This window comes from Photinus pyralis, unplaced genomic scaffold (assembly GCF_008802855.1).
Source record: "Photinus pyralis isolate 1611_PpyrPB1 unplaced genomic scaffold, Ppyr1.3 Ppyr1.4_LG2, whole genome shotgun sequence".
NCBI classification, from domain to species: domain Eukaryota; kingdom Metazoa; phylum Arthropoda; class Insecta; order Coleoptera; family Lampyridae; genus Photinus; species Photinus pyralis.
The window spans coordinates 10,342,850-10,366,471 of NW_022170403.1; the positions used below are offsets into that span (position 1 = coordinate 10,342,850).

Sequence of the window (23,622 nt, forward strand, 5' to 3'; positions counted from 1 at the left end):
ATATATATTATTGATGTAAGTCGAGATCCGGATAATAGTAGGATAACCTGAGATCCCCCTTTAAAGTTAAAAATATGCGTGTATAATGGGTTGCCAACGACATGAAATATGTTCTTCTATCATTACCCCTATAGAGGGGAAAAGAATTCTACAATTAAAATTATCCATATAAAAAGCAGTTAGGATGAGATCCAAAAATAAATACACTTAAGTAGAGATCATATAGTGTATAAAATGACATTGGTGTGATGAGAGATCATGCGGTGTTGTCAAATGTACTTGTTCTAAAAATAGATTTCATTATCTTTTGCGAATACTTAACAGGTTGTTAGCCTTCCTGTGGGATTTCTTCGCGGATTCTTTCTTCCATAAAGCGGTGCGTTAACATTATTTGGCACCCGGGGCTTGAAATATAACATTTAATTAAATAATACCTAGTGTAATACTCTATTTTACATCGATGATAAATTATAACGATTAGCTATTTATTGAAGGAAAGAGTTCCCGTTGGAAATGATTTTTTGTTTTTCTGGTTGGTAAAAGCAGTCACAAGAACTCTAAAGATATTTGCTTATGATTACATGTAAACCCTTAGGTCGTTCAGTATTTCGTAACGAAATCTGCAAAAAGTTCATTTTTTAAGAAAGATGCCTTGGTTAGTCAAATTGGTTCAAGCCATGGAGGTGGCCATTTTGGTTCAAAAACATCTAATTCATCCTCCAATCATGTATAAACACCAAACCCAAAGAAATCATTAATCAAATTGCTTTTTTATCTCTCTTCCAGTATCGTATGGTGCCTGGTTGGTAAAAAGTAATCACAAGAATTCTAAAGTTATTTGCTTATGATTACATATAAACCATTAGGTTGTTCAGTATTTCGTAACGAAATTTGCAAAAAGTTCATTTTTTAAGAAAGATGCCTTGGTTAGTCAAATTGGTTCAAACCATGGAGGTGGCCATTTTGGTTCAAAAACATCTAATTCATCCTCCAATCATGTATAAACACCAAACCCAAAGAAATCATTATCAAATTGCTTTCTTATCTCTCTTCCAGTATCGTATGGTGCCTGGTTGGTAAAAAGTAATCACAAGAATTCTAAAGTTATTTGCTTATGATTACATATAAACCATTAGGTTGTTCAGTATTTCGTAACGAAATCTGCAAAAATTTCATTTTTGAAAAAGATGCCTTGGTTAGTCAAATTGGTTCAAACCATGGAGGTGGCCATTTTGGTTCAAAAACATCTAATTCATCCTCCAATCATGTATAAACACCAAACCCAAAGAAATCATTATCAAATTGCTTTTTTATCTCTCTTCCAGTATCGTATGGCGCCTGGTTTGTAAAAAGTAATCACAAGAATTCTAAAGTTATTTGCTTATGATTACATATAAACCATTGGGTTGTTCAGTATTTCGTAACGAAATCTGTAAAAAGATCATTTTTTAAGAAAGATGCTTTGGTTAGTCAAATTGGTTCAAATCATGGAGGTGACAATTTCGGTTCGAACTTATCCTGCAAATCATGTGTAAACACCAAACCCAAGGAAATCAGAATAAAAATGCTTCGTACCTCTCTTCCACTACGCGTACGATACCTACCTAATTGGTAAAATCAATCATAAACAATTTACAAAATTCTCTTTTTAGACAACGCTGTAATATCTTTGGTTCTTTTCCCGATGAGCTTGGTATAGAAATAACGTTTTTGACATCTTCTGATCAAAATACAAGTGGTCATCGAAAGTGTATCAAATTCCCTTATTGGGCAGCGTGGTAGGTGTGTTCCTAGCTTATAGTTACGATACCCTTAGAATCCATTATGACCCCCTTATTTTAATTATTAATTTAATGTGCTTACTAAAATATACTAAACGTTATTTTACATTTCTCCTCAATCCACCAGTTTAATCTCTTTAATACAAATCCGCCCTTATAACGTAACGTGGATTAGGAATAATACATACGAGGTGGCAGATAACAAATTATTTACGTTAAAGCGCACATAGTACAGCTACCTCTTTCATTATTTGCTATCGCACTTTAAAGCGAGAGTACCGCTTTACAATGTTGCCGTTTATTTGGATCTCACATTATTTAAAGTATAACGTATTGTATATAACGTAAGCAGCGCCCCCTAAGATGGTCACTCAAGAACTTCGCGTGTATAAATTTTGACAAAAACCTAAAAGTTGAGATCCGGGCGAAAATTGAAATTTAGCTTCCTGTATGATCGACCGAGCTAATAGACTCGATATACACAATAAAAAAGGCGAGATCCGAAAACGGATCTCGGGTTTACCAAATGGATCTCACCTTATCTGCAATATATGTGAAAATGATCTCACCTTAGCGCTTTTTAAATCTATATATATATATATATATATATATATATATATATTATATATATATATATATAGATATATATATATATATATATATATATATATATTACTTTTAATCTGTATAATGCCAAATAAATTATTATTATGATTATTTGGAAAATACGTGCCTTGGACGAACAAAAGATAGATAATAATATGGTTTTAGAAGTATATACAGGAAGGTGCAGTACATTAATAAACTGACGGGTTCTGTTGAAGAGGTTGTGCACTACATTCCACCAGTGACGACAATAAAAATCCACGATAAACACGATATTGCCATATATCCACACATATCAATACCGTTTGCGTGACTAATGCTTTCATAAGGCAATTACCATAAACTACTCAAAATGACTGTAATAAAACTATTGATTGACGTCGGTAACGAATAAATTGATTTTACTTAAATAGTACACTTTTAAAATAATTAATCTTATAATATAAATCCCAACACTTATGCTTATAACGTACGGTTGCCCACGATTAAGCATTCACGCAAATCATAATACAAAAACCAGAATTAGTAGTAAATTATGCAAACTTGTTAAAACACTTTGCTTTCATTGATTGGTACACATGTTCCATAATACTGATTGATGTGGTGCATGTACCGCTTGCACATGCACATGTATTTATGTACAAGCTAGTAACAGAACAGATTGTATCTAGAGTCGGTAATTTTCGTGTCTGTTTAAAATGCAAAATCAATGTATTTTAGTATAGCAAAAACTTAATTATCTACTCGTATTACTTGACGGTAAATATCCAGCTGAAACTCCGTTGTTGTATTAGTTGGGTTACGTTTAAGGAGGTAAAATAAATTATACTGCATTTTAATACCCGTGAAACAAGAACGTGCATTATACCTTAATAGGTAATTTATGTGAACATGGAAAACTTACAAGGAAATTCAGCTATTTAGTTGATAGTGCCAAGTCAGATATAAAATGAAAATTTTAGTTCTACTCGTAGTTTTCTTAATGAAGTCATTAATTTTTTGTAACTCCAAGTTACATTTTTTAAACTGTTTTTCTCAGGGTTTTTCCCTATATAGAGTATCAATATTAGTGTAAGGGCCTCATCGATCCCCAGCGTATCAGAATTTAATAGAGCCAAGCTTTAACTCTTAGACGCTACGGTCTGTCGCTTGATGATGGATTTTCACCGAAATCGATAGTGCAATGAAGACATTTTTTGCAGATGAAGGTAATTACTTGTTCTCGGGTACTGACTTTTAGTTATTTTCAAAGTTAACGCATTGTTTTCAATTGTAGATTTTCGTTCATCTGTGAACGGATCGGGCTTATTTCCTATCGGAATGGACTATTACCTACTGCATTTGCATTCAAATAATCACTGGTTAAGAAATAATTAGACAATAATATAATCGTATAAATAAAGTCTCAATCAGTCGAGCCAGTGATTCGAATAAAGAGCTTTGTGGTAGGCAAATGTTTAGTCCTGTCAAGATTTTAGTAACTGTTTTAAACACCTTTACTAGATTGAAACATTTAAATTAGGATGCGGTAAAGCGTTCCAATAATTATTTGTCGATTACGCAATGATTTTCTATGAAAATGATATACTTACTTAAAATGTACTTGAACTTTTAAGGTTGGTAAAGATTTTAAACAGTACATGAAATGAAGTACATTTCCCCACAATTACATATAATGACACAACACCACACGCTACAAAGAAGTTGACATAGTTGGCAGCGACATAAAATTTTTTTAGTAAATTATTCAGCGTGATAATGTAGCGATGCAACGGAAAATTACAGAAAATTTATGATAATGACATCCACTCTTGTAATCAATACTTTCATATTCAAGCTTTTGTTTTGAATTTATAGGAATACTTAAACTATGCCTTATTTAATAATTCAACCCCTTGTTAAAATCCCTTTTAGGACCATAAAGATTAAAGTTTATCTTATTTCTTTCCCATTCTTAAATGACTATAATTTCGTTTATTCTAAATGATAATGAATTAGGTAAGTGAATCGTTCATTTACAATCCCACTTGCTCGAAGGATAATAAGTTATGTATATAATTAGGCGTGGTAGATGGTGTTACGTAAAACCTAACGGGAAAAGGATCAACGTGTCTTATGAGGAATTTATAAAACGTGTGCATGAACAACTTTCATTATGTGTACCATTTGACGTCTGAAAGGGTAAGTACTTTCCCTCTAAGCTTTGATGCTATATTTTACAAGACGGCGTTATCATTGTGTATGAAAAGCATTAAAGAGCAACTCGCCTTCTCAATTTTGTACACTGCGCCATAACTAAATATTTCACCAAGCGTACGTCTATTACCCTAATTTTATGGTTTCTCTAATCAATGCACCCCGTTTAGTTATGCACTGCTCCAACACACCCCTACAATGTTTAACTTTTGTTAGAGGTAACGATTTTTTGGCGTCGATTTTCGTTGTCTTTATTTTCACCGACGTTCGTAACTACCTCTTCGGTAAGAATGTTATTTTCTAAAGTTATTGAAATTGTTGTTTACCGCAATACTTTCTGGAAACGTGGAAACCGCTTTCTACGTGCCTTGTTCTTATTTTAATAACCACCACGCAAGAAACTGTAAGCAAGATCGGATTAAAACGAAACGTGCTTAGAATTGCTACAGATAAAATTTCGACCCCAAAAGTTCAAGTTGCTTGGGAAATTTCTATTTTTACTTCCAACCTTAATTTCCATTTTTATATTGCGTATATAAGGCATAACAAAACATGAGAATGATGGCGGCAGGGTGGATACACTGTCCGTGTAAAATAGTCATTACCACAATGTACGACTTGTTATATATACACGTATATATTTCCGGGAGATTACATTAAGGATTCTTTTTTGCTTTTTATTAACACCAAACAACGCGGATGTAACAAGAAAGCTCAAGTTTAAAAATTATGACACCACCGCAAGTAATTTTCTTAAATGTGTTTACTTAAAATTTATGCTAGGCGAACCAGTTTCTTCCTCCAGAAAATAACTCTGCTTATCCGGCCTTTCTTAGTACTATTACTATACCCGCTCATTGTAATTTAAAATTTTAATTTATCAAAACTCCTATTTGTCAAATATCTATTCTTTGTTATCATTGCTTTTTTTTAAATAAAAAATCCGCCTTTATTAATTGTGAAGCAAGAGTTGATTTGTTTCCATATTATTCTCATTTTTCCTTATCTCTTTGGAAACGTAATGAGGTAGTAAAGTATCGCGACAGCAGTTCCCTTGAAGGTCAATTGGTGGCATACATCATGAATATCCTGGAAAGTCGGTTTTGTGTCTAAAATGATTTTTGTTTGTACCTCCGTCCTTCAAAGGTGTGTTTTTCGCAGTCAAATTCGACCGGAAAGTCGGGAAACTCGTCGGGAAAGTTATCATTTTTCGGCCTCGGCCGGTAAAAATTACACTAAAAAATAGTTGGTAGAACCGAGAAGTGAGAGACAATTGACAGACGATTTTTGGCAACTGTCAATTCAGCATCAAACTGCGTATTCTTGTTTGGATTATAATTGTATTTATTACCTCAAAAACAAACACCTTGGATACTAAATAGTGATACCTACACCACAGATTAACCAATCTGCACCTACACCAGAGAATGATAATGAAAATTCGCAAAGTTAAACCAGTATTGCTACAGACCTCCACACCAAACATTACGTTTTCACTTTACAGATTTATTGCTACACACTGGTTGCTACCCGATTGTTAATTTATCCTGTGGAGATAACTAAGAATATAAAAGTAGACTGAGATGTGCTTAGCCGTTACCACCGTAAATAGGTACAGCCATTGAATAAAAAATTAAGGTACAGCTTACCGCACAAACACGAATTGTAATGTTTCTATACATTTTTGGTGCGGCATTGTTTAAAAACGGGTGTGGAATTATAGTGAAGTACCTACTGATGTTTACCGATATTGTGGATGCGAATTATTTCAGTTACTACGTACCTATACATTCCTCAAGAAGTCGATCAATCCTTCAATTGATATCATAACGTAGCGAGTAACGCAGTTTATGAATCGACCAGAGCGATTGAAATTAAAGGCAGCTGGCAGTTAGTACAGTTCATAAAGCGCGTGGGTTAAGAATCGTAAGTCCTAAATCACCTTACTTTGTAGGGGAAGAGTAGTCGTTTTGAGTCATCCGCCATTTCGATTCAACCGCGTTTGTTTATCAGATGTCGCTTAGTTCAATTTATCGTATCTTACACAATGTGAGTCTAACGTGTTTTTGTTTTTTAAACCTGCCGTTTTTTATTAGGTCGGATGTATGATTGAAAAAGTTTAGTATGTCTGTTTGGCCGTTGCCCGTTGGTATACGTCGTATATGCCACCGTGGAAGAAGAGAGGGGAGTCTAAGAGAAGACGCGGGGTATGCCTAACTCGCCTTCGGCTCGCTCGGCATTGGTCTGCAAAAAAATGTAGTGGATGTTTAGCCGTTGTTAAACGTCGTTTGCCACCGTGGACGTAGAGAGGCGAGTCTAAGGGAGGGCCAGAGTCGTGCCGAACTCGCCTTTGGCTAGCTCAGCATTGTTGTGCAAAAAAGTGTAATGCATACACATAAAACTTTATTGTTTTTCAGGGCATTTTTCATAGCTTCACTGAAGTCCGAATGTACTTTATGCATATTTGAAGCACAACTGTACGTATTAATGAGAAAATTCGCGTTAAACCTCGAAAATATACTTAGGTCGTATGTGGCTATATACTTGGCGTTAAAAACACCCTCGCTGATTTTTACCAACCCCAAAGCTTAAGTTAATGCTCTAAAAAGACAATTTCGACGATTACTCGCGTTAAGTTTCTCATATTATTTGTGTTAATTTTCGTTAAAATAAAGTCCCGACCTAGGACACCCCTTTGTTTACCTTGAAATGGACTCTTCCATCAGTTTGGCGTTTAGGTTTCTTAAAATGGCGGAAAATTCTCATTTTAAGGAAATTAAATTAAGGAAAATATTTTTCGTGGGGACAAAAGGCTTCCAACACATGCGGCTGGAAATTTTAGAAAGTTTAAGACCCCTCACGGATGTGCCCGCGCCCTATTTAACTCAAAATCACCATAAAAATGCTTCACTGATGAGGTCATCGGTGCATGATTTAAGGGTTTTTTTTGCAAATTTAAGGGTAAAGGAGTGAACAGATCAAATTTTGAGCATATGAATGTTAACTAAACTTTTCACGAAGGACCCGATGCCGTTGAAAAACTTGACGGATCGCAAAACATGCAGTGACCTTCAATCTGTTTCTGCCATTATATTTATATTGAATTATTACCTATATTGAGTTATATTTATATTGAAATATTTATATTGAAGTATCATTGTTTATTCATTCTATTATTCTTCACTTGTAAGTGTAACAACTAGACTTTGACCTTAAGAAATCATATTACCTTTTCTGTAACGTATGATCTTTGGTTTAAGGTTAACCTATATTCTATTTTGAGGTTATAATGAAAGGGTATAACTACTAACTTTAAACTATGTTCTAAGTGTGCACATAATAACGACAATGAAAATAAATTATTAAGAAATTGGTTCACGTAAATGAAATGTGTCTTGATTAATAGAAAACATAAACTATCTACTAAAAACTAATTGTGCTCATTATGTGTTGTATAAAAATCTTATTCTACGCTTACCTAAATACCTACTTACTAATATTAAAAGTAATTGTGCTATTCTGACAATTGCGTAAGTATATGGTAGGTAAATTTGCATTTACAGATGATAATTGCACATCTTGAATATGTGCATTAGAAGCACAGCTTCGTCTTCATTATCAGTGGAAACAGGGCCCATCCTTGTAGACCGCGTGGCTGAACTGGTTTGTCCTACCAATTGATTCGCAATAGCAGACCTTGCTTTTAAGGAATCCTCGATGTAGGACTGTGCGATCACTGTACTTTTCCAACTACAATGCTGCTTTATTGTAGTGACATTGGCCCCTCGGCCTGCTAATAGTAGCCCACTACGGCTGAAGCAGTGTCCATTCATCCAGTGAACGCACCGGGATTCTCTAATTTAAGGAAAGACGCAGTTTTAGCGGAATGCTCCCGAAAGTATGGATGCCAACAGGTTGTTGAGTACACTTATTTTTTGAATAGATTTTAGTTCCCGGTGGACGTAAAGATCGGTACTTTGGACAAGATTTAGCCACGATTGTTCCGTAATGCAAGCGGTTCGCGGTTTATGTGTTTTCGATCGTGGATATGAATGATGATTAGATCACCACGATCTTCCTCTCTACGACAGGCAGCACAAAAGTCGATTACCAACGCTACCCTCGAACGCTACCTAAAAATAATAATCATAATAATAATAAAACGTCTTTTTTTGGGTTGAAAACAGTAGAGGGAAGAGAACTAAGGACTAGTTTACATTAATCAGGAGATAGTCTTCATCTCGAGCTTCAGTAATAAATCGTTCGACTTCTTCTATTTCCAATACTTTTGATTTTTTAGGTACAAAACCACAATTCATCTTTTTAGGACAACTATTACCTTCGTGTAATGAATATTTGCATTATGCTTAATACTCGGCTTAATATTTAAGGTATAGATTTTAACATTGAAAAGTTGTAGATGCTTTGAGCGTCTTCGATATATGTTCAAAATAGGCCAATAAAACATATTCATTGCAATTATTGTGTATGGAATTGTTATTGCACCACTTCTTAAAATTTTCATACTCCTTCGAGTATCGGAAAGCGGACGTACTTGGAAGTAAGTCATTTATGACTTTTTCTGCCGCTTCCTTGATATGAGTGAGTACCTCCATCTTGTTGCAAATTTGTGTATTTGTATATATGTAATTAATAATGTATTTATGTAATTATAAAAGAAAATATAAACTTAAAAAACTCGGACATCAAACAATTTAAAATTTGGAATGTATCATGTACCAACTGTCAACTGATTAGTGATAATACCAACCTACAAAATTAAATGCACTGACAATACCAATTTCTAAATTTGAATATTTGAGTAAAGATTTGTGCTTTTTTTTCGAATTTCGGTACAAAAAATAGTGTGTACCTATTACTCATCCATAAAAATGATTTGCGAGTATTCGTAATTTAGCTTCGCTTCGGCCTCCAACCTTATCTACTCATACTCGCAAACACACATTTTCTGAACTTGCGGTACAAATAACTATTTCTACTCCTATACTTTAATTAATATATTAAACATTTGCCACCTGTACTTAAATGATAGTTATTTCGATATAGATTTTCATTAAGATACAAGTTTACGACCAATAGAAATACAGCATCACGGGAATGCGACGCATAATTTATGCAAATCAAAGTTGCTACAACAATTACAGATCTCAAATTTATTAGTTTTGACACCTGCTGGGCATAGGTAGCAAATTGGTGGTTCGTTTTCTTATGAACTAATCTAAGATTCCAATCGGCGATCATCTTGAATAAATTTGACAGTATGACACTCCGCTGGAACGCGTTATCATGACTGCACAGTGCGCATGCTTTGAGGCGAGGCCTACGATATTACAGACCGGAGCGCTCGAAAAAATCAGGTGACCTTAGGAGTCAGTTCGGGACACACTATATAGTTATTTGTATACTAAGGCTGCGAAATGATTTACCGAGAAAATAACTTTCAGCCTAGGAATGGAAGTCTTCGTTGATGATGCTAATGTAGAGAATGACAATATACCTGCAATATTCTGTTGGTCATACCATAAAGTGACATATAGGTAAAATACTTTAATATAAAATTAATATTAACTAAGATTATAAAGGATATATTCCATACTTTTGACTATCCCTGTATCTAATATTTTTAATGTTGTTAGTTTATCTAAACCTTACAAACTCCATTTGAAAGTCGGTTAGTAGGTAATAAGTATTTGAAAAATTTCCTTTGATTCCTGAAGTCGCGCTATTTACTAAAACTGCTGAAAAAAGGAAAAAAAAGACTATTCCTTAAAAATTGCTTCTGAAAAACATTTGTGTGTCCTTTGGGCACAATTCGTTCGATATATGTGATCCGGAATAAAAAAATAAATAGTGAAGCCGCGCACGGATTTTCCATAAGCCGTAATGTATTTAATGTGTCCCGAACGGACTCCTAAGGTCACGTGACTTTTCCGAGCGCTGCCGCCTGTAAGTATCCTAGGCCTCGTTTGAGTTCGCTAACTTCGCTAAGCGCACACAATAAAAATCTCACATTTTGGACCGCTTTTGAAGCCATCATAGCATAACCTCTTTATATATCAAAAATAGTGTATGAAACTCGCATTTAAATCATAAGCCATTAAATGATCATTGCATAATATACTAATTATGAATTGGATAGATGAATATGAATCGTTACATATGGGTTTTTGGATTTGCAAGTTGACCTCTGCAGTTTATAATGCCATGTAGTTCAGCAGTTCAACATTTCATTGGCAATAGTGTGGGTAAATTGGGAAGTATATTCTCGAGTATATTCCTATGTAAGATTAAATTACAAATGACTGTAGACGTGGCGTTTGCCACCTTTCACATGACAAATTCCTTAATCAGAAATCTGAGGATGTTATTTCATAACTAAAACTTTATGTTGCAAGAAGATAATAAGAAAATAAACTAAACAAATATAGAAAACGAGCTCCTGGGTTAACTGATAAGAAAGTTGGCACTACACATCCCACACAAAACCAAATTTGGAAAATGGCCCTACATTTGCTTTTATTTCAAGTGGCTATGTATCAAATTTATGGTTTCATTTAGATTTCCACGAGGTTTATTATTATTATTAGACATTATTTCTAGTATCACTCGTGTGTGTTTAATTTAATTTGAATGCTTCCATAAATAAGAAAGTTGTCACCGCGCATCCGCAAAACGAAATTTTGAAACTGGTGTTAAATTTGGTTTTATTCCAAGTAGCTATGTATCAAATTTCCTTCATAAATAGAAAAAGTTGCAATTCGGTTTTTAAATGGTCGAGATGCGAAAAGGGCACTGTGAATGTTGATCGATTAGGCTGAATTTTTGGAATTGCATTTGATATGACTAAAGCTATACGCATATTGAATTTCATTCAATTCGGTTCATAACTCACGGAGATGTCAAAAGGGCCTTCCTTATTTTTTGGGCTACATTGCCAATTCGAGAACTCCGATCTACAAATTTGATAAAGAATCCACCTACAAAATTTTATCGTAATCGGTCCATTCGTTATCGAGATATCGTGCTAACTGGCGGACAGACGGACAGACACCGCAAAATTATAAACTCGCTGGGAGCTCGTTAATAATAAAAGCTAATCAGAGCATACACCTGACAATCCTACCGGTCACATATTGTGTGCTAGAATCGATGCCACGAAGAGGGAGTGTGTAACTAATAGTGGGCGGACCAACCCATTATTAATTCTTTTTTTTAAATTTTAATATAATTTATATTATTTAATATAATTGCTGCCTTTTAGTAGTTAAACGTTTCTGCCAAGGTTGGGCAAAAATCTCCGCTCCTTCTTGGTGTTGCGATTTTCATGACACTGAGTATATCAATAAATAGGCGGGCAGAGTAACGAGGGGTTACATTTCAGGGTGATTCGTTTGTTCGGATGAAGGCCAATTTGCAATGGTTGCCCTTATAAAAGTTTGGTAATATGCTCAGGTTCGTAATGTGGTTCGATTTGTAACATTCTTCTTATAATTATCTTTGTTTATTGTTGTTGTACGTTGGGACCTACTTCTCGTACTTTTACTTCAAATGATTTTTTGTTGTTCCAATGTTTGCAGTTTAGTGGCTGGCTCATTGGTAACAGTTTTTTATATTTTATTTTTCATTGTTATTTTTGTTTGCTTGTCCCGATGATGCCCCTTACAAAAGTAAATAATCCATTGAACACTGGCGCGTCTTTGAAACACACTGTTTACTCCCTTTGTAAAAAGAAAAACTGTCATGAAATTTACAAAAGATTATCTCAAAACAAAATACATTTATTATAAATGAACATGAAAATTAAAGAAATTTCTACAGTCCCTCTAAAATTAGAGAAAAACCTAATCCTAACTGCAATAAAAATATTCCTGCTGACCAGATAATTTATTTAACATAATAAACAATAAATAATGATTTCTTTAATATGCGTTCTTTTGATTCACCAATAATTCGCGTAAAAACTGGAAGTAATAAAAAATATAAAAATATCTTATCACTGTTGAAGTTGTCACCGTTGACAATCTCGCTGGATCAATTTAAGGAATTAGACAAAATCATATTTTTCGATAACTTGTAGTTATTTTCTGACGTGTTATTTTTTTCTACATGACCAAGTTATCTTCTTAGCTATTATTATATATTATATTTTGGTTTTTGAAAATAAATGTAAAAAAATAAACGTAAACACATTTACAATACTTAACATTCACAGGTGTAAATTAAGCTTTACGTTATCACACATGGATATTGAGTTTGTGATATCTTTGCTAAGAGAATTCCTTTTCATGACACCCACCCAAAAACCTGGTTAGTGAATTTATGATCCACATAAACCTTCAAACACGGATGACTTTCCATACCAGAAAAAGATAAACGGGTCTGAGGATAGAGAACACTCCTTGTACTTTGCTCAACGCCGCACGACTCAGGCACGACCCAAGTTGCGTCGAGAAAAATTTCAACACGTCTCGGAAGTTAATAACTAAAATAATATATAAATATATATAAATAAATAAAATAATTTATTAACAATCGCTCTTAACTCTAAAACAGATCTAAAATCTATTAACATAATTTAAATTCTATTACTTAAGATAAATTAGAATGAGAGAATGATTGTTTGGTCTTTGGTTCTTTTCACGAATTATAAATTTTACCGCATAAATTACATTATAATACTAATACGTCTTCCAAAAATAACGATGAAATAAATACTAAACATAATTTTTGAAAAAAAAAAAACTATCCTGCTTTGGCTATATCATTGTGATTAATCGAGTTAGTTAAGTCATCTATCGCAATATATATATTTTTTACTATACTGTCTATATCTTCATACCTACTAATTATCGCTCTATCTGCAGTCATTGTCACTCCTAAACGATTATCGTAAGTTGAAATGAGAAAGCTAATACCTAAAAATGTTTACATTATGCCTTAATCAGTTCATCACTTCTGCATTTCAAATCTTACCAGTCCTCGTTGTTTCTTTGGAGATTGACCAGGCGACGATATCTTGTAAACTATGCCCATTACAAAAGCTCGTTGCTCTTGGACCAGGTAAATTGGTAACAATAGCCGTGTAACGTGCGGTATTGAATAGGCGTACTAACATTGGAACTGGAAGCAATGCAAATAACGTATGGGTCACAGTATAATCTGCCTGCAAAGTCAAATGCGTTACATAATATGACTGCTTTAACTGAAAAATGTTACCTCTACTGCAGTTGGATTTTTAAAATAACTGCCTTGTTGGCTGATTAATTCCAATTTTTTATCGGCCGACATGTGCTGTTTACCTATTGGAAGTTTACGCAATGAAAATTTCACCTTGTTCTCACAAACACTTTGTTTTTTTGTGTTGCGGGTTGTAGCAATTTGTAACAAATTAGTTGCGTGAGGTACCTCTGGAGTTGCAACTGTAATATGCGACGGGACATCGCCTGATGCGTTAAAATACTTGGTTAAAGCCATAGAAATAGCGGTGAGAACAACGTCAGTGAAGGATGTACCGGGAACCTTTTTCTTTGCTGTTTTGATGGAGTCAACGTAGTATGGAGTTTCTTCAATGTTAAATCCAAATAACTTCTCGTTGCGTAACTTTTTTCCGCATAACATATTGCAATCTTTTGCCAACGTTTTCGTCAGCATAAATAATCTCCAGGGTGTAATTACAATGATACCAAGGTGTTGAATGTATGATCTAATCCAGGCAGACATAGTACACCTTACTGTTGGTAATCCGCCTTGCTGTGTAACTTGTTTTGGTAGCCTTTCATCGGAGAAGTTATTGAAAATCGTTTTTAATAAGTGATACCCGTCAAATAGAGAATGGTGGTATCTAAATAAAATGGGATAAAAGTCTGCGTCTTCATCGGTATTTTCAGATTTCCACTGAATCGGGTTGGTGCCGATAAATACATCCCAAAGGCCAGCGTTGTCTTTTGGCAGTGGCGTATCTTCACGTTCATGTAGGAACTGCATAAATGTCGACTTATCCGTAACCTTCTTTCCATCATTCGTAACAGTTATCTTGTGAATGCATTCACTTAGTGTCACCTGGTTTTTGAGGTAGTAAAAATATCCCATAGATTTCTGAAATATGGCACGAGTTTTTGGACAGATAATTAAGCTTGTACTGTATACTGCATTTTCAAACGTTTGATAAAAACTTGTCGGGTTACTTTTCTTGTATTTCAGTACGAAAAGTACTCCCAGCTTGCTTTCTCTTGATGTTTCAAGAACGTGTACGGCATCTGCTGCGTTAAGTAGACCACCGAAGTCTTTTCCATGCTTCAGTTTAATTAAAACACGCACTAATTGTCGATAAGCCAGTAGTACAAGCATAAACACTGTTATAACAGGTGCAAACAGCACAATTAGCAGTAACCAACCGAACTCCGTGAAATTAATTGTGAAGAATCCTGGATTGTTCTAAAATGTAGCGTTCATATAATCTAAATAATCAATATGTTGCATCTTACCTTCATTAGATGTGAATATTTCACGGCAACTAAGGTGTACAGTACCGATAAAACCGCCCACGCTTGGAGCACCGTGTGCACATAGGCAGTGTCCATTTTGATGCGATGAATGAACGAAAAAATTGCACCGATCTATATATAGGGATACAATTGAATTAGTGATAAGGTCATAGCGCTTTCGAGATTAGATATTTATTACAAAAAAGTTTAGGTGTAAGTAAAGTACATTAAGTCCAAGGAATTCCATATACATCCATAATTTTTTAAGCATGCGTGCGACCGCTTGGGTACTTACAGTTTGATACGATTTCGAAAATATTTCTTAGTTTTCGAGGGGAAAATTAAAATTACTCATAGAAAGTCACATTCGACCAGAATTGTCTTTTCGCTCTACTACAACGAATCGGGAAAGAAGGAAATATATGTATCAAGATTGTTATCTCAAGATTGATTTGCTTACTCTTTAAGATTGAGCATTGAGCAATATCCACATTTTTTTGTTCTTATCAAATGTACAGTGGGATTTATTACGGCTAAGTGCAAATGTCCTAAGGTAAAAGTGTGACTAATGTCGAACTATACCCACTGGGTACGTATGAACTGAACTCCGTTATTGATAATTGTTGGTACAATGACGAGTTGCATCAATTACATAGATAATAAGTGTTCTTTGCCCACGTCCTAAAATTAAAAATATTTGAAGGTTCATGAGTACCGGAACGTCCACTTTGTGACTATCAAATTTAACACACACTATGTAGGTGGTTTTTCATTTTCGCGAAATCTAGGCGAGATTTACAAGTACTTGCTCAAGTGTTATTTGTAAACATGAAGATAATTTTAGTTCGTTTGCGTACGTGCAACGTTATTTTCAAGTCCCCAGTGCAAACATTATTTAATAAATCCTTGTAGTATCGACTGTCAAAAGTATGATAACGATAATGTTATTTTGATTAATTGATTTAAAAGTATTATTGCTGCCGCAACATTTTGGTACAATTTACACATTTCTATGGTTAAATACAACACACACCTAGGTATATTTAATTTAAAAAGTTATGCCCGGTTCAAAAACACTTTGAGATATACACCGATTTACACTAAACGTGAAAACGTGGTAAAAGTAGTTTTTTGCACAAAAGTCAAAAACTTGCAATTTTGATCTGATCTGTTAACAGTAAATCACTCTACCCTTTAGAGTACTTAGGTCGTTTAATTACTCACTGACTTTCTCGAACGCATGGTTCGAAAAACACCGCATCATAACCAAATCAGTAACAATACTCAAGACTCTATTTCCTTAAAAACTTATTTAATCATCATGAGAAAGCTGGAGTAGATTCCACTGTCATGCCCCATTTCTTTTGGGTTTTGACCTTAAAAGTTGATTAAGGTTAATTGGAAACATTGGGAAGGACCGTTTTATAATTCCAATTAAGGATAATTAGGGCTCTACCGAATTTTTATGAATTAATTCGGAAACTTGATAATATCGAAATGAAGGTTTGTAGGGTGAGTAGGCTCAAAAGTCAGACCAAATCTTTTAATCCTTGATAATATCGTATCGAAAACCCCGCCGTTGGACACGAAGATGTTGGGGGTAAGCTTTAATACAGACGTAAGGATTCTGGGAATCTGGCTGAACTTGGAACGTCCCTTGGGTACAGCAAATAGGTTTCGTTGGGTATGTTCGTTCAGGTTCGAGTGGCTCTGCAAGGGTCACTGTCCTGATGGGGTCCGTTATCAATGTACGCGAGTAAGTGGTCCAAACACTCGATTTAGATGTGTCTAAAGGTTGATAAACAAAGCAATTATGTCTCTAGATAAGCTACTAGCTAGACGAAGGAGATGCTTATCCGTTCGATGGGTCGCTAATCTGTAGGGACCTGTAGGGTTTACGAACGCGAGTCGCAAAACTGTGATTTGTCAGGTTCCGTCTCGAAAGTGCGAATTGATAATTAGAGTTGAACTTCCGGTGTGAGTAGGTAAACCATACGCTCGTTTAGGTATCAGTTGAATGGTTGGCATCTAGTTGCTATTGTATTTATAAGTACAATGGTAGTGCTTTTAGTTTGAATTGACACAATCACGAAAATAAAACGTTCACGTTTCAAGTGTGTCTGAAGGTCGATAAACAAGGTGATTAATATCTCTAGGTACGGTAGTAGCTGGTACAGGTTTACTTTTATACTTATGAAGCGCTCCTTTTATAGTTTTGTACCGGTGGAGTTCAAATAGTGCTGTCACTGCCAACTTATCTAGATCTTCCTTTACGAATGAACTAGTAACCGGCGTAGAAATGCATCGTTGCCATACGGCATGCGGGGTGCGAAATGAAATAAATTCTCTATATCGAGAGGCAGCGCAGCTCGGTATACCTTGCTCTCGCTTTGGGATTGAAGATGTTCCTGTGTTGGTCTAGCTAGAAGTTGACTTACGCTCGTGAAGTGGTCGAAACCTGGGTCGAAAGGAAGATTTGCTCATCTGATCGCAGATCGATCTCATCTAGTTCTTCATGAAGAGAGAAATGGTGCATCTCACTTTCATCCTTCAAAATATCTTTGTTGAAACTTATGATGCCATTATTGGTTATTTTATGGCTCTAGCTCTTTATTGCGTGTACAAATTAAGGTTCGATATTTTTGTGTGTGGACTGTATGAATGCAATTGCTTGCTATCCTTTTGTATAAGAGGGAGGTTGAAAGAGTATCGACACTAATGATTAACGTGTTTATCGATTAAAAATAAAAATAAAGAAATTTGGTAAATTGATACGCTGCATGTAGGTCCTATAAAATAGGAATGATTACGAAAGGAATATGAGTAAAAGGACTTACTTGTTGTTTCGAAGTAGGTATGTACAGTTATATAATTATAATTTGAAGAAAATGGCATGCTTCTTTTATATCAGACATTCTCATTATTAGTCGTTGAAGGACATCTTGTATTCTTCTTCGATTGTTGTTCGACGAGTGTGCATATTCATGTTTAATTCTAACTTCGGTCGCTCATGCGCCGCACATAACAAGTGGGAATATACGGGGACGGGCGAAATAGTTACATACAGAGCGTGCTAAGGATAACTTTTCTAAAGGAATTTCAAAAGAATAACTAAAGAAAGGAACAAATTATAGTTTCGGCACGCACACGAAATTCCGCTTAGAGTCTCTCAGGGCCGGCCCCTGATTCGGCCCTATACACTCAATCGCATAGTTTCGGATGCCCTGGCAGTATCCATTTCGACTGGATGTACAAATAATCGGTACAAGAGGGGATTATAAATTGTGAAAAGGTGTGGTTTACACCACGAGTTCCCCTACATGAAATACATGAATATTTAGCTCGATTTAGCCATTATAATGTCTAGGAACAGGAAAAAATTTATCAGGACCAAATACCTTACAAATAATTGACAACTTGGACGGTCTGATAATAATGAACGAGACGATAGTGACACCTTAATAATAGATTATTAGGAGTATAAGTTACACTTTATGTGACCGAGTATGAAAGTTTAAACGCCGAGCGTAAGCCATAGAACAACAAACTTAGAATGGAAACTGTAATGTAATGTAAAAATGACACGCCATCTCGTGTATGTTCTCAGCAGCTTTTGCGTGAATGGCGCCAAATTTAAATATTAAAATGTAAGCTACACTTTATTCCGTATAACTTCCGTTGCACGTCATCATTTTCTGTGACGTAATTACTATGCAATAATGCCAAATCTAGTTTTGAACGATTTAGGTTATGCTTATGTCACTTGTCAACAAGACAGTGCATTCTTTGTGTGAACAATCCACACCTTAAATAAAATAAAAATAATTTTTATTATTCATTTCGTTAATTGGAACCACAATATACATACAATATACTTTAATAACTTATGAACTGTACAAATGTAGCATCTCTTTTACAGAGAAAGTACTAAATATAAAATTTTACAGGTTATGTGATGTGATGGATGATATTCAAATTAATCGGAATCATCGGAACTGCTTTCGTGTTCAAAGTTTATAATAATAGTAGCAACGTTTTCAAGATCTAATTGCTTTTCTCTTTCGTACCACTCGTGTATTACAGTTTCCGTATCCTTAACTGAATTGCGCCACGTTTCGGAAGTTATCGGTTGTAGTGTTTCTTGTCACATGTTTATGCAATTTTCAATGCTTCGTCCATCTCTACCCATGTGTCGATTGTAATAATTTTTCGCTATGCCCCAAATATGTTCGATAGGATTATTAAAAACGCGATGATAGGGTGGTAATCGTAAAACGAAGTAACCGTATTGCTCGGCTAAGTGGTCAATGCGTTATGCGATACATTTTAGCTGATTTATTCCTAAAAGTATCAACAAGATTTAGATAATACCAAATAATTTGCGAACGTACTTACTGTGCAACCTTTTCAACAGTTCGGCTTTAAAATCATTTTCGGAGAACACATTATGATCTCCTAACCACACTTTAATGTTGTCTGTTTTCCCGTTATCGAACACAATTACTGACGGGTTATCAAAATTCTTCAGTAATTACTCTTCAAACCAATGCACAGCGAAAGACGTAGAAAATAATCAAAATCAAATCAAACGAAAAGTAAACCAAAAGCAACCTGTCAAATTTACAAATTTAAACGCGACAACATAGCGAAATGCTACCAATTGTTGCGGCCAAAATAAACTACAAGCTTAATGTGTTGCCTAATAAACGAAAGTAAATTTACGTTGGTACGTCGTTTTCTTCAGGCAATGACGTGCAACGGAAGATATACTGAATAGACCGTACGTCCGCATTATACCAATTTCTCCGGATCTGTAACAATAACATTGGATTTGACTAGCTGAAACCTAAAACGTAAATGAATCCAGCCAGTGAAGTCCAATCTTGTTTGTTAGGGATCCAAATAAATTCAGTTTAATGCGGATGCACCTCACCAGTCAGGGCCTTCAAAGAGTACAGGGCACTTGTTTTATAAGTAACAACTCCAATTAATCCAATCAAGGAGTTATATTTAATTTAATATGATTATACAAGATACAAGATCAACTTCATGGAACTCTTACTGTATGATGCTCTCGAGATCGCTCTAAAAACAAAATATGTAGCAATTTATTACAATTCAATTAGTGTTACCTGCTAAATATAATGTGCGAACTGCCACACGCTTTAAATCTTTTCGTGTTCCAGGTTCTAAAGCGCAGTCAGAAAAATGACGTTCACAAACCAAAAAATTTTGTGTAAATTTCTTCCACATTATATTCTAAACCAATTCTTAAAAACTTCGGGCTCCATTTTTGGGAAAAGTCTTCACAATTTGTCACACAACATTTACGTTCTCGAATTGTGTGTAATAATGAATAGTAATTATACTTAAAGCACAATAAGCCGTCAATCAAAATTCAAAATTCAACTGTCATAATGGCGCACACGCACTAAAGTCACTAGATTTAAGTAACTTTAACATGCGCCATCTATTGAATGTTCTCCAAACTAATTATATTTGTACTCGGTTGTTCCCGTTTACGTTTCTCTTCTAAGTTTTTTGTTCTGGGGCGTAAGCGAGGCGAGTTAAATTCATACGAGTCACATAATAGTAACTTATACTTCGAATGAAATACTATATTTTTCTTCAAACGTCAAAATATTAGGTCATTGTTCGACTGAGTAGTAGGCGCCAAAGTTTGACATTACCTATCGTTAGAGCAGTTTTTACTTTTCCTTTTCCTGTCGCCGGAGGGAAAAGTGTAGTTATGGAAACACAACAATTGCATTAATTTATTCAAAAAATTATGATATATTTTCAGACTTATTATTAATATATTAAATGTACAATTGGTAAGTGTTGCATTCTGAAAATTGAAGCCGTGCAACGATGAACTAGACCCTGTTAAAGTTCGATTTAGGCGATGACCTTGGCGAAGACGGTGTTATTAGATTTCCTGATGCGCCTATTTCAGTTACCGCAGTTTCGTTTAAATTTAATATTCGGCTAGCATTCTCTTTTTTGTTGCGAATCGACTCTTCTATGTATCCTTCTGCTACGGAAGTCGACCTCCAACCCCCGTGGCGCTTCAACGACTCCATACTTCCTCCACCATCGATGAGTAATGTAGCCGAAGTACGCCTTAAACAGTGACCCGTATATTCTTGGACATTGCCTAATTTTAGAAATTCGGCGACTTTTCTGGGTACATCACTGATCGTGTGAATCCCCATCACATTTTTATAGCACTTCCCATTCTGATATTTCAAAAAAAAACCTCTCTTGCATATCTCTCGGTCTTAATGACGCGTACTTGTGGTAAATATTCATTAACATTTCTCCGATGATGGTAAACGAGCGCACTTTTTTCGTTTTGCTATCGGGAATTTTTATTAGGATTAAATTTTCCAACTCTTCAATGTCGCCTATATTCATTTTCATCATTTCATCACCGGATTTCGACGGTCCGAGGCGCGATACTGCTTCATTCGCCTCAACGGCAATTTCGGGCGGCGTGCATTGCATTCTAAAACTAACTAATTTACACTATCTTTTTAGTGATTTAATTAACTTACTTCTTTCTTATCGAGAAATCTTTCTTATTCAAAATTACGAACTGACATGTAATTTTTTCACTCAATAAGATTATTTACTGCGTAACCAAGGAAACAGCACCTATCTATTCATGTAAAAGAAAAGAAACTTACCTACTTGACAATGACGTTTAATTTAACGAAAGCGATTAATATCCCTTAAAAATCTTGTGTTTTGGATAAATTTGCGGAAGTTTGAAGAAAATATAGCATATTTTATTTGGAGGAGAAGTTACTTTTCATGGCTTGCCTTCTATTCTGCCGAACGGAGTGAGGCGGCTAAACACAGGCGCGCCATGAAAAGTAATACTTCTCCTCCACATAAAATAATGTACTATTATTTTCAAACGTCATTTACATATATGTAGGAAATAGGTAAAGATGCACTCAATAGGTACCGCAAATAATATCAGCATAACATTGCTTTGTATCCATGACTACAGTATAACTCAAACTGACAATTTCACTAAAGTAAACATGACAATTTTCGTTTTTGTAAAGCAATCTACCGTCTACGGTACCGAGAGGGTCCTATATACTTCAAGATGCCAAATGGGAAGGAATAAACTGGCCATTTCTTGAGGAGGACTTCTTCAACTGGGTTGGCAGATTGCAGAGGTAATATTACCTGTTTAACACAGGCATGGAGGGTGGAAATCTGATACAGTTTCTGCAGGGTACATATCGAAGGATCGTTATAGAATGAAGAAGACATTGCCACCAAGATCCTTTTGCATTATACATTGAAAATTCATAAAGATTTGGGGAAGATTTCAGAATCCAATACAAGCCCAATGTTACAAAATGCCACTTTAAATAATTGCACGTTTAATTTTAACGTCAAGTAGAATAATTTTATTTTCAAACGTCGTTTAACTGTAGTTATAGCGACAGTTTTATGAAGGTTTAAGTGTCACTTTGTTGACACCTATTTTGAGCGGCGTATAAGTGTTATACTCCGGTGGCGTATAACATTTATACGCCACTCTAGTGAAAAAAAACAAAATACACACTTAGCATTTACGTCCACTAACTTTATATTTCTATTTATCAAATCAAATAAAACTATACCTTTTCTCAAAAAATAAGTTTAAACGTCAATGTGTATGACGTCATATAGTGCGATGTGCAACGTTAAAATCACGAGGCGTGAGCCGAGGATGAAAATACTCTTGGCCAATTTATAGAACAGTCAACAAGCATTTTGGCTGATGGAATGTTTGAATTTAGAGGGTGCGAGTATGCAGTACCAGAAGACAATGAACAAGAAGTAAAAAAGCAACGTTTTGGATTTGATATTGAACCGCAGGTTGGAAACGTTGAATTTTTCACTGGAATCGTTTGACAAGATTGACATGATTGCAGTCAGCAGCGCACAAGAAAAGTTTCCTTAATAACTTTCATATCGAAACTGTATCACTCAAAATTTAATCTACGACGGTCCAAGTAGATTTTTTTATACGTACGTTAAATCTGACATTTCGCTGATCAAATAGAGAAGTACTATCGTTGCCAGGGATCTGTGCCCCTGCGTCATCATTTATATTTTATGGTGTAATATGAAAAAAGCTAGTCAAATTATGTCCGTAATAATTATATGTATAATATCCTTGAATGATAATGTATGCTCAGAGATGGCGGCAGCGGCGCTAAAAATCTTATTGACATTACGAAGTTTTGTTATGCTGTGAATTATCTGACGAATTTGTAAAGCGCAATTAATGGTCGGCAAAATATCTTAATCTGCGCCTAATTTGTAAATATCCAAGAAATTGCCTTACTCTAATTAAACTAATAATCAAAACAGTGTCATGTCAAATGAGTATCCAATTTTATAAACATGAGAAACAGGAGCCACCTTATTTTCATCGGTGTTCTCTTTTCACCGCATTGAATCCATTAATAGCGTACGTCGAACGCGTGAAATGCACTTTATTTATGATCTATCCTTGTTTGAAT

At 35.0% G+C, this 23,622-nt stretch overlaps 1 protein-coding gene across 2 annotated transcripts; it reads right to left on the minus strand.

The window, feature by feature from the left end:
* Positions 1-13,337: 13,337 nt before the first annotated feature.
* Positions 13,338-17,456, minus strand: LOC116164809. Of its 2 annotated transcripts, none has more exons than XM_031479031.1 (5): positions 17,347-17,456; positions 15,089-15,220; positions 13,821-15,038; positions 13,578-13,767; positions 13,338-13,519 (listed from the first exon to the last, which is right to left on the minus strand). In XM_031479031.1, exons 2-5 carry the CDS (start codon positions 15,182-15,184, stop codon positions 13,347-13,349), a joined length of 1,677 nt encoding a protein of 558 aa, XP_031334891.1. In that variant the 5' UTR covers positions 15,185-15,220; positions 17,347-17,456; the 3' UTR covers positions 13,338-13,346. The 2 variants fall into 2 exon arrangements, with proteins under 2 accessions (XP_031334891.1, XP_031334890.1); XM_031479030.1 differs by lacking the exon at positions 17,347-17,456 and adding an exon at positions 15,384-15,522.
* Between the last annotated feature and the right edge of the window lie 6,166 nt (positions 17,457-23,622).

Excerpts from the sequence above, each read along its gene's own strand:
- LOC116164809 (XM_031479031.1), bottom strand. The coding sequence starts at position 15,184 with ATGGACACTGCCTATGTGCACACGGTGCTCCAAGCGTGGGCGGTTTTA. Across the intron at positions 15,039-15,088 it reads AATATTCACATCTAATGAAG|AACAATCCAGGATTCTTCAC; the intron begins GTAAGATGCAAC and ends GCTACATTTTAG. Across the intron at positions 13,768-13,820 it reads AAAATCCAACTGCAGTAGAG|GCAGATTATACTGTGACCCA; the intron begins GTAACATTTTTC and ends TTGACTTTGCAG.